Source organism: Elephantulus edwardii, unplaced genomic scaffold (assembly GCF_000299155.1).
Source record: "Elephantulus edwardii isolate Elephantulus edwardi_28Jun2011 unplaced genomic scaffold, EleEdw1.0 scaffold00052, whole genome shotgun sequence".
Classification (NCBI taxonomy): Eukaryota; Metazoa; Chordata; class Mammalia; order Macroscelidea; family Macroscelididae; genus Elephantulus; species Elephantulus edwardii.
In genome coordinates, this window is record NW_006399802.1 from 17445574 (window position 1) to 17457708 (window position 12135).

General features: G+C 41.3%; 1 protein-coding gene and 1 pseudogene across 1 annotated transcript in view; one reads left to right on the forward strand and one right to left on the reverse strand.

The window, feature by feature from the left end:
* LOC102849465 overlaps window positions 1–87 on the forward strand; it is a 1544-nt pseudogene extending 1457 nt beyond the window's left edge.
* Window positions 1–12135, reverse strand: part of SVEP1 (sushi, von Willebrand factor type A, EGF and pentraxin domain containing 1) — a 212502-nt gene that overhangs the window by 41459 nt on the left and 158908 nt on the right. The window contains exons 33-36 of the mRNA XM_006886929.1: window positions 10313–10489; window positions 10025–10109; window positions 8424–8615; window positions 7650–7817 (exon numbers count right to left, since the gene is read on the reverse strand). Of these exons, the coding sequence (XP_006886991.1) occupies window positions 7650–7817; window positions 8424–8615; window positions 10025–10109; window positions 10313–10489 (622 nt within the window). The remainder of the gene's footprint in view (window positions 1–7649; window positions 7818–8423; window positions 8616–10024; window positions 10110–10312; window positions 10490–12135) is intronic.

The following is a 12135-nucleotide window of genomic DNA, read 5'->3' on the forward strand; positions in this document are numbered from 1 at the left end:
GATGTGATTGGTATTGCCCATCATCCTCATCAGAACCTGATTGCTACCTACAGTGAAGACGGCCTCTTAAAGCTCTGGAAACCCTAAGCCAAGCTTTCCCCACACTAGCTTGGGAGCATGCCCACCTATGAAGACATACTTATGTGTTGCTCCTCTTTGTGCTTTTTTTTTTGGCCAGATTTTCTAAGGAAACAAATTGTGCTAATCACAGAGTTAATTTTGTGAAAATGCATTTATGTAGTAATTACCCTTTTAAGAAATATTTTTAATGTATTTACTTCTAAATGGTGCAGTTACATAATGTTTTCAATAATCTTTCACACAGAGAGTGAAAGACTGGTATTTCTAGGGGGAAAGTAAACTTCTGTGATTATTGGAAATGATTAAAATTATACCTCTCCCAATAGAATGTGTAAATAAGGAAATACACTCAGCGGTTTTCTGGTTGGTTCTTTTTTAAGAAAGATGTTAATAAACTTTACACTTGTCTGGAGAAAAAAAAAACAATCATGTGTTAACCTTTGTGCCACCAGGACTCCTTCTGGTGACAGAAGATGTGTTAACATGTGGCAGGTATAAATGAACCCAAATGGTTTTCAGCATTACATTTAACAAGGTCCCCCACAAAATCTTGGAGGATATAATGCCACTAGAGCCAAAAAGTATTTAAGTGGCTTACTAACTGGATAAACCAGAGGACTGGTTCCCAGAGGTATGCTAGTTGGGCATTTCACCTGTCAAGAATGCCACAGAACTCTGTCCTCAGCCCTGTAGGTTTTTAAACAACAGCTTCGTATGGGATTGAGCAAGAACTTTTACGGGCCAATTCAATGCTTCTGACCTTATTTTAATGAAGATAAAACAGAAGGCCTTGTATATAGATAATAAAGAAAAATTGCTCAACTGGTACAACAAGCTTAGAGGCAGCAAATGTGAAGGGCTTTGGAGGTTCACTTAATGTAAAGTTCAGGAAGATGATAGTGAGACACTTAAAAGGGTTCTTGCACTTCTAGAAACTCATTAATCTTTAAAGGAAGTAGAGGAACAAAATAAATGCCTTATCTTTAAAGCATTGTTGTTGCTGTGTGCCTCTGAAGTCTCACAGCGACCCTGTACACAGGAGCTCTGAACTTGGCCCTGTCCTGAGCCAATCTTACCGTTTCCTATACACCTGCCCCCATGACCCCAGTCGCTGTTGTCAATCCAGCTCATCTGGCATCTTCCTCTCCTGCGCTGTCCCTCCACCCTTCCAATCTTGATGTCCTACTCCAAGGACCAGTACCTCCTGTCAACATGACTAAAGTATATGAGATGGAATTTCAAAATCCTTGCCTCCAAAGAGCAGCCTGGCTTCACCCTCACCAAGACAGACATGTTGGTTCTCTTGGCTGTCCATGCTTTGTTCATATTAGACTTGGTGTAAAAATAAAATAAAATAAAATAAAATTCCACGTTGGAGCTGTTGCTGTTGTTAGGTGCCATCACGGTGAGTACGACTCACAGCGACCTCAGAGAACAAAACGCCTGAACCCTGTCCTGTCCTGTGCCATCCTCAAAACTTCTGACACACTCGCGCTAATGCTGCAGTTACTGTGCCAGTCCTCATTGGGGTCTTCTCTTTTGCTGACCCTTCATCTTTTGAAGCATGATGATACCCTTTTCCAAAGAACAGCCTCTCCAAGATGTCCAAAGTATGAGAGATGGAGCTTTTCATCTTTGTCTCCAAAGAGCACTCAGTCTACCTGTTGGAGTAGCCATAGCCTAATACGGATGTGCTATTGTACACTGAGCTCTAGGGATAAGAAATTTATAAAGGCTACAGATATATCGAGATAGATTTAAAGAAGAATAACTGTGGGTAGTAAGTTTACTTGAGATCATACCCTCTTGTGAAAAAGGTTTGAGAATGGGCTGGATGAAACATTTGTTTCTCTACACTTTATTTTGAAAGCCACAAGCTTGCCTTAACAGGGCATTATACCTTGTGGTTGTTGTTGTTATGTGCCATTGAGTAGATTGGGACTTATAGTGACCCTATGTACAACAGCCCTAAACTCTGTTCTGTCCTGTGCCAATCGCACTGTCTCTGACACACCCATCCTGATTACCCAGTCACTGAGTCAATCCACCTCATAGAGGGCCTTCCCTTCCTACGCTGTCCCTCCACCCTACCAAGCATGATGTCCCTCTCCAAGGACCAGTCTTTCCTTACAACATGTCCAAAGTATGTTAGACGGAGCCTCAGAATCCTTGCCTCCAAGGAGCTGCCCAGTTTAACCCTTTCCAGGATGAATCTCTTTATTTTCCTAGCAGTCCATGGTACCCTCAACACTCTTCTCCAGCACCACAGCTTAAAGGTATCAATTCTCCTTCTTAGTCACTGTCCAACTCTCTGATGCATAACAAGTGATTGCGAAGACCATAGCCTGTATCAGATGCACCTTAGTCTCCAGAGAGACACCATTGCTCTTCAGTACTTTGGAGAGGTCGCTAACAGCAGACTTTCCCATCGCAATATGCCTTTTAATTTCCTGGTTACTGGTGTTGAGAGAGTTCACTGTGGAGCCAAGCAAACTAAAGCTGTGAACAATCTCAATCTCTTCACCATCCATTCTGATGCTGCCAATTGGTCCAGTGGTGAGAATCTTTGTCTTCTTGACATTAAGCCTCAATCCATATTGGAGGCTGCGGTCTTTGACACTCTGCAGCAAGTGCTACAGGTTCTCCTCAGCTTCAGCAAGCAGGGTTGTGCTATCTGTCTAACACAGATTGTTGATACATCTTCCGCCAATCCTGACCCCACATTTCTCCTCATAGAGCCCAGCCTCCTGGATAATCTGCATACAGGTTGAAAAGGTATGGAGGGAGGCAGGACACATCCCTGGGGTACGCCCTTCCCAATTTTGAACCATGCAGTGTTCCCTTGCTCCATTCTGATGACTGCCTCTTGGTCCAAGTATAGGTTTCTATTAGCACAATCAAGTGTTCTGGGATTCCCATTCTTCTCAGAGTCAGCCACAGTTTGTTATGATCCACACAGTCAAACGCCTTTGCATAATCAATGAAACACAGTTATACATTCCTCTGGTATTCCTTGCTTTCAACTAAGATCCATCTAACATTAGCTACAATATCCCTAGTACCACAACCCCTTCTAGAGCCATTCTACCTAGAGTGAAAAATCACTTTTAAGTCATAGAGCTAGGTAATGAGAATGGGATTGCTTGTCGAAACCTCCCAACTGACTATCAGGATCCGTTTGTAAGAGCACCTAGGGTCCAAGCTGTCATTGTATGCAAGGCTGGTAAGGAGGTGAGGAGTAAAATTTCTATTCTGTGATTTTGAGAGTGCCAAGTTAGTACATCAGACTAGATACCAATCCAAGGGTAGTATGTAGGGAGTTGCACCATTACATAAAGGTGGTGCCTCTTTCACAGTTCGAATCCACCAGAGGCTCTGAGGGAGAACTCTCCTTCCATACAGCTTACATTTTCTGAAAACCTGATAGAGGGTCCTCTATGAGCTGGCTAAGACTGGATGGCAATGAGTTGGGTTGGTTGGTTCTGATGATATTCAATGAAGAGGTTTCCTAATTATCTTTTAAAAATATATCAGTGTGTGAAGATACTAAAGAAAATATTTTCCAAATGGAAAAAAAACCAAACAAAAATAGTCACTAGTCATTAGATAAACAGAGGTATACATGATCTGTAATCAAATTGTTGCACTATTTCATTATATCAGCGCTCTGACATATAAAAAACTTCTAGGGAAACTTATTGTATTTAAAAAGCACTTAAAAAATGAAAAGTTGTGTACAGTTGGTGAGATAAGACCTATAAATGTTGGCAACTAAGCAGGAAAAACTGGAATTGATGCAATTTTCAGATACTGGAATATTTAATTACATTTCTGTATTGTCATTCAAGAGGCATCATGGGTACATATGTAGACGATCAAGCTACAAAAGGTATTAATTGCAAGGGATGATGGTCCCTGAGTATTGTAGTGATGCAGTGAGGCCCACATTTAGAAAGTCATGGATGGAATATATTTGCATGTTTCCAGAATAATAACTAAAGATCCTCTGAAAATGGGCAGATTGATGTTCAGATGTTAATTTTCACTGATTTAATTCACACACTGAGTGGAAGTCTGCTAATGATATGTGCCTGGGAAGCTTTATGAGCGAGCTCTCGAGTCAGTTATTAGCTCTTCTCTTTTTAGAAGAATCTTAAAAGAGCAGCATATTATGTATTTAACAAGCTGCAACTTAATAAGGACAATAAAATCCATAAATCTGCATTGGTAATTAATTTTGTTTTGCATTAACGACAAGGATCAAAGATTTTTCATCTTAGCATAACAAGCAATTACGTTTAGAAGTTTATATCTGAGAAGAATAAGAAGGATAAAATTTGATTAAAATTTCAGGATAGCAATTTCATTTTAGGATATCAATTTAACCCTTTCTACTGGCCGAGTTTCTCACCAAAGGAGCACACATGTAAGTATGTCAACATAACTGGGAAACAGATGACCACTTGACTGACTTGGGAAGACACTTGACGATCCCTAGCGCAGGAATTTTATGGACTTGGCAGGTCAAATTTGCATAAAAAATGGAAAACTTATTGCCGTTGAGTTGGAACCTGCTCATCATAGCTGACCTTCCAGGGATTTTTCAGAGGCTAAAATTCACGTGGGAGGAGGCTGCCCATCTTTCTCTTGTGGAGCAGCTGGTGGACGGGAAGCGCCTGCCTTTGGGCTGGCAGCGCGGCTCCTCACCCCTACGTCACCAGATCAGCTTTTGGCTTGATAAGCAATTATTTATTTACTTGCAAGAAGATATTGGCGCCACCTGCTGGCAGTCCTGTATTAGTGGGAGGGACTATTGGTGATAACATCTGTGTTTACGGAGTCTTTTTTTTTTTTTTTTTTTTGGTTAGGACATACAATTTATCCGATTCCTCACAATAACTCCGAGAGTATTATAAAAAATAATTTTACAAGGGAGCTCTGGTGGTCTAGTGGCAAGAAGCTGCACTGCAATCCCAGAGGTGAGCAGGTTCAAATCCACCAGATACTCTGCTGGAAGGAGAGACAATCTCCTCCTGTATCAGTCAGATCTGATTTGACGGCACACACACACACACAAAAATAGTTAAGTAAAAGAAAAAATAAAAAGAAATTTTTACAACTAATAAATGTATTATAACTTAAAACTTTTTTTTTACATAGGGAAAAATCAAGGCACAGAGAGCTGACACCATTTTCCTAAGGTCACAGTTAACGGAAGGACAGAACTTACATTTAAGTTTTAGACACAAACCAGAAAACAACCCTCTCTGCTGCCCATAAATATATTTTTGTCCAAATGTGTGCAAGGCAACTGTAATACATCTGGAATGTGAAAGTGCAATTACTGACGAGGCTGTTTATTGAAGGATCATGATAAAAACAATGAAACGTAGATTGCTTGTCTTTTGGATTTAATCTTCCTCAATATTTTTTACTGCTGTTGATGACACCTCAAACCAGTCCAAACTTCCGGGACATTGTCATGAGAATCATGAGTGAAAGCAATCTATTATCTGCTTCCTAGTTTTAAACCTTTTATCTCTGAATTGAATGCGAGAAACACTCACACCCATCTACACTGAAATGACTCAAAGTGCTAGGGAACTCTGGTGACCTAATAGCAAGGAGTTGGACTGCCAACTCACAGACAGACAGTTTGAGTCCACCAGCTTGCTCAACAGGAGAAAGACAGGCTTTTTTTTCTGTGCAATTTACATCTTCTGAGTGGAGTGTCAGTTACGAGTCCATTCCAAACACAAATCACAGCAATACTAACATAAGTGTTAGGCAGTCTGGATAGAGAAGGAAATCAGGCTGAATCAGATGAATCGTGGGCCCCTGCCTAGAACGCCTGACTACTAACCACACCTCTGGCTCAAACTTCTAATCACCAACCACATCTCTGAATGTAACTTGTCATCAAGCAAGCACATCCCTGCCTCAAACGCTGATCAATCAAGCACCTCTGACTGGAACCTCTGATCGACCAATCCCACCCCTGAAACAGACAGAGTCCTAGGAAAGAACAATGAAAGGCCTGGATGTGGAATCATCATCTGTGGATCTTAAGCTTAACCAGGCAATGCCAGAATGTTCCCCTGCAATGTCCCCTCAAAGAACAACTTGAGTTCCGTTCAGCAAAGGGTGTCCTTATTTGCAAGGAGCAGCCTGCTCTAGTGCCTGGGCTTACACAGACTTGCCACCTTGCTCACTCTTCACTATGTCTTTCCTACTTCATTTTACCTATTAGATGGCATCTCACTAATTCTTTAGGGGGCTGCCTGCTGAGCAGGGGGTCCAGGTCTTCTGACTTCCGCAGCTGTAACAATAGCTGACCGTCCAGTGGGTCTGTGGAGGCTGTGAATCACACAGGAGGAGGAGACTGCCCATCTCTCTCCCTCAGAGCTGGTGGGTCACCGCTGGGTGAGCAGCACGACTCCCTGCTGACAACACCACCAGGCCTCCCTGAATTACATGAGATCTAGAGACAGGAACACAAAATGGGTGACCCTCGAGGACATTATGCTGAGTGAAATATCTCAGTCACAGAGGACAAACACAGCATAGTGCCACTGCTGTAGAATGGGACTGACATCAGGGTTGGGGTAAGAATGGGAAAAACTGGATAAATTATGTATACTGCATTGAAATGGATGAGGGAGAGAACAGTCTAAAAGCAATATATTATAGGGCATTATGATTATCACAAGAGTCCAGAATGAAGGTTGCAGAGTGGAGTATACTCGGGGTAGGGGTTAGGGGGTGTGGGGGGATTGTATACCAGTGAAGGAATTTTTCTTTTACTTTCCAAACAGAAGAGCGAACTGGGGGGTGGGACGGGGGTGGGCAGGGAGAAAAGTGCAACAATGAATGAATGGAAATCCAAAATCTCTGTAAATGTTCATTAAAATGAATAATAATAATAAAAAAAGAGAGAGTAACAAAACTTGGATCTTTTCATTGTATTTTTGAAAATGCCATGCTTTTGTGAGACTTAAATTTTTTTCCAAGAATAAATCATTAAATGCCTCCTTTAAATAGGCTTTTAAAAGCACCTTTAGGAGTAGTGTACTGTCTTTTTTTATTTTTTATTAATTTTAATAGACATTTACAGAGGTTTTGGATTTCCACTCATTCATTGCCGCACTTTTCTCCCTGCCCACCCCTCCCCACCAGTTCGCTCCCCTCTCCGAAAAGAAAAAGAAAAAAAAGATTCCTTCATTAGTATACAATTCCCCCTCCTTTCCCCCCCACCCCCCACCCTGAGTACACTTCTCTGTGCAACCTTAATTCTGGATTCCTGTGCTAACCATAATACTCAACCATATGTACTTTCCAATGCATTGCCCAGTGCCCACTGATTTGATACATTATGCTTATTCCAAGAAAATACTGTTTCCACAAGAGAACATGTTCTTTTTCTGCTGTTAGGAGAAGAGAGCATATAGCCTCTCTGTAGTGATCAGAATATTTAACTTCCTGCCAGTGGGGCCAGCCCATGAACGCCTAATTTCTGCTGCCTTCATCCCGCTCCCTGGGCTCCCTCTGCTGGCTTCCCTGTTACTCACCCTTCCTTGCAAGCGTAAGTGACAGTGTTTCCAAAAGTGAAGTTACTTCCAGTGGTGACAGCATCTTTGATGGCAGGAGGCTCTCCACAGACGACAAGATGACAGGTAGGTGGCGCTGGATCCCAGTGGCCTGATGCTGTGCATTCAATGATTGAAGGGCCCTGTAAGCTACAGGAAGAATGACATTACTCTGTTCAAGTCAGATCATGCTGCTGCTATCTGATCAGCCTGACTCTGCTGTCCCGTGGGTTGAAAACATTTCCCCCTCCCACATTTACTTATACAATGCGTCAGATAAATCTCTTACTCTATCAAATTCCTAGGTCCCTCAACTTGACACGTTTTTCGTAACTTTTAATAGTTTTTAATCCATCACAAAAGTAGGTACTGTTCACTGTCATACTTAAAGCCTGAGTGTTTATGGCAGGTGAACCAACACTTTATAAAATATGCATATTCAGTGAGTTTTACCCAGTATTACAATGGCATTTTTCACAACAAAAGAGAAATGTCTCTAAAGTTAATGATTCCTTAATAAAGAGTTAAAGTTGTAAAATTTATATTTGGGTAATTTTGATAAAAGCATGGTTAATGAAACCAAGTTAGATGGGAAATTTTTTTTTCCTTGTCACAGGCTTCAGGAAGATTCCATACTTGACAATATCCTTCAGATTTGGGTATACGTATTAGATTTGGAAGGTCATGTACAAATGAAACCTGTTGTATAAGTAATAAAGATTAAGGTACTGGAGAAAGCTTGTTTGTGGATCTTACCTGTATCCTCTCTCACACGAATATGTTGCCTGAGAAAGGTAGGTAAGCCCACTCAAAATATAGTTTCCATTATTTATGCTTTCAGGACTGGAACACTTCACCAGTTCACACACAGGTGGAGAATGACTCCAAGAACCGCTTGCAAGGCAGGAGGATTCCTCATCACCCATCAGAGTATATCCTTTATCACACCTAAAGAAGATAGAAACAAATGACAGAATTTTATTTAATCAGATAATTTTAGCTATGCCACCCCTCTCTGAGACACTGAGAATATGTAGGAAGGATTCTGTTTGTTCTTCTCTTTTCCTTTCCTCCTCCTCCTTTTTTTTTTTTCAAAAAAAACAAAACACCTATTCCTGAAAGTGCTTAAATTTTTCCAAGTTTGAAGTTGTGTATCTTCCTCCCTGGAATTTGTGAGGTGATAAACAGAATGGCATATTTAAGGATTTTACTTGTCACCAGTTTGTGCCATAGGTTGAGAGTTTCAAAGAGAATTTTCTTTGGTTGGAGGTGATCTCATCTCCTCCAATTAGAAGACATCATTGAGTTTGAAGAAAACCAACACCCTAGTTTCTCACAAGGAGTATTCATTAGCAAGAACACCAGCCCTCAGTGTCATCTTTTCTCAAGGTGCCTCAAGGGAGTGTTGGGGCCAATAACAGGTTACTTGGCCGTAGCTTTATAGATTCCAGATGGAACCTTCTAGACTGCTGCTTCCCTGGGTGCACTGGGCAAGTCTAATGCCAAGGACATCTTCAAAGTGCTAAAGAGTAAAGACATCAGTTTAAAGACTAAAATGGGATAAACCGAAGCCATGACATTTTCAGTGGCTTCATATGCATGTGAAAGGTGGACAATACGTAAGGAAGATGGAGGTCTAAATTGTAGGGTTGTGAAAAAGATTCAATATACTGTGGATTGCCAAAAGAACAAATAAATCTGACTTAGAAGAAGTGCAGCCAGAGTAATTTTTAGAAGCAAAGATGTAGCAACTTAGTCTCGCATGCTTTGGGAGCATTGCTTGGAGGGGCCAAGTGCCTGCATAAAGACATCACATTTGGGAAAGTAGCAAGTCAGTGAAAAGAGGATGACTCTCAGTAAGATAGACTGACACATGGCTGACTGGAACAAGGGGCTCACACACAGCGGAGATTGTGAGCCTGGTTGTTGTTGTTGTTATGTGCCGTCGAGTTGTTTGTGACTCATAGCGACCCGATGTACAACAGCCCTAAACCCTGCTCTATCCTGTGCCAATCGCACTGCCTCTGACAAACCTGTCCCGAGTACCCCAGTCACTGAATCAATCCACCTCATAGAGGGCCTTCCCCTCCTGCGCCGTCCCTCCACCCTCCCAAGCATGATGTCCCTCTCCAAGGACAGCCTGGTGCAGAACGTAAATCCGATTTGTTGAGGGTCACCAATTAACAGCAACAGGTGTAATTACCATTAGACTACTGAAGTTTATTTATCTCCTCACCTTACACATAATTCAGTTAAATCTAGGTTAATGAAAAATATTGTCTGGATTTATTCTTCTTCTCAGCATTCTATCATTACTAGCATGTCATTAACTTCTATTACAGGGCTTGAACATTTACCTGTATGTCACTTTACTGCCGTAAGTAAATGATGATCCCTCAAAGCCACCATTTTCTGGAATAGCAGGCGTCCCACAAAAAACAGCTGGAAAGAAGAAAAAGCAAAAGCATTGCATTTGTTAGTGAAGACAAACCTATCTGAACCTCAAAGAGCACCTACATGTTTTCTTGCTATGTTTAGACATGAAAGTAACGTTTGGGTTTAAAAGGGGAAAAAAACAATGATACAAAATTTTGTATATGTTCACTTATCAAACACAATAAACATGGAGAATTGTGGAAACATACCTTCACAGGACGGCACCAGATGATTCCATTCTCCAGACTCCAGACATGTGATTTTCGTCACGCCCATCAACTGGTAGCCTTGCTCACAAGAAAATGTGACTTCAGCACCGACTATATAAATGTCACCAGATGTGTGACCATTTTCTGGAGTCTCTGGGGCCTTACATTTTACAGGTTCTCAAAAGATACAAAGTGTTGGGAGGATAATAAGTGGCTTTCATCTGATAAGACAAAGTCTGACAGCAATAATACACCCCTCCAGTTAGTTAACAGGTCAAATAATAGGAAAAACTTTTGAAGGAAAAAGATAGATAAAGTCTTTTGTCACATTGATTACTGAGCCAGATGATCATCTGATGGATACTCTAATGGAAGCTTTGTAGCCTAATGGGTAAGGAGTTATGCTACCAATTCAAAGGTAGGTGAATCCACAAGCTACTTAGAGGAAGAAAGGTAGGTAATCTCCTCTCATACAACTTGCAGTCTCTGAAAACCTGCTGGAGGGTTGGCTATGAGGCAGTCTGACTCTATGGCAATGGCTTTGGGTTGTGTTTTGTTTTTTTTAAATAATGACAATATTTTGAAATAACAATAAGAAACAAAAATGTACAAAATTTCTCTGTCCATTAAGGTACTGTTCACTGGGGACACAGTGGTCCTGCCAAGTGGTAACTCAGTGGAGTGGCTTGGTTATCTAGTGCTGCTGCCATAGAACTACCACAAGTGAATGACTAATAAACAGAAGTTTATTCTCTTACAGCTTGCTGTTGTTGTTAGGTGTCATCGAGTTGAACACGACCCATGGTGACCCTATGAACAACAGATCTGAACTCTCTTCTGTCCTGTGCCATCCTCACACTTCCTGACACATTACAGCTCACTGCAGCAGCCACCGTATCAATCCACCTGGTCGAGGGTCTTCCTCTCCTTCGCTAACCGTCCATCCTGCCCAGCATCATGTCCCTTTCTGAGGAATAGCCCCTTCCAGCAACATGCCCTGAGTATGCGAGACCACATCTCATCATCCCTGCCTCCAAAGAACGTTCTGGCTGCACCTTCTCTAAGACGTATTTGTTTGTTCATTTGGCTATCCATGGATGTTCAGTGCAATAGCACACCCCAAAGGCACCAATTCTTCTTCTGAATACCTTATTCATTGTCTAGCTCTCAGATGCATAGCAAGTGCTTGGAAAGACCATGACTTGAATCAGACTCACCATAATCCTCAAACCAACATCATTACACTTCAATAATTTGAAGAGGTCTCTAGCTGCAGACTTTCCCAATGCAATACATCTCCTGATTTCCTGACTGCTGCTACCAAGGGTATTAATTGTGGATCCAAGTAAGATGAAGCCACTGACAATTTAAATCTCTTCTCCATCCATAATGTTGCCTATTGGTTCAGTGGTAAGAATCTTTGTTTTCTTGACATTGAGATGTAATCCATATTGAAGCTGTATTCTTTGATCTTCTGCAACAAGTGCTTCAAGTTCTCCTCACTTTCAGCAAGCAAGGTTGTGTCATTTGCATAACACAGGTGATTGATGAGTTTTCCTCTGATCTTGATGCCACATTACTCTTCAAAGAGTCCACAGAGTCCAGCTTTTCAAATAATTTGTTCAGCATATCGATAGAATAGGTATATATAGAGAGAATATAGCCCTGATGATCTCCTTTCTTAATTTTAAACTATCATTTGTGTTTCCTTGCTCTGTTCACACAATAGCCTCCTGGTCTAGGCATAGGTTTCTAGGTATAGAAAAATATGGGCTAGGTGATAGAAGTTCTTATCGCTTAGGAGGCTAGAAGACTAAATTCAG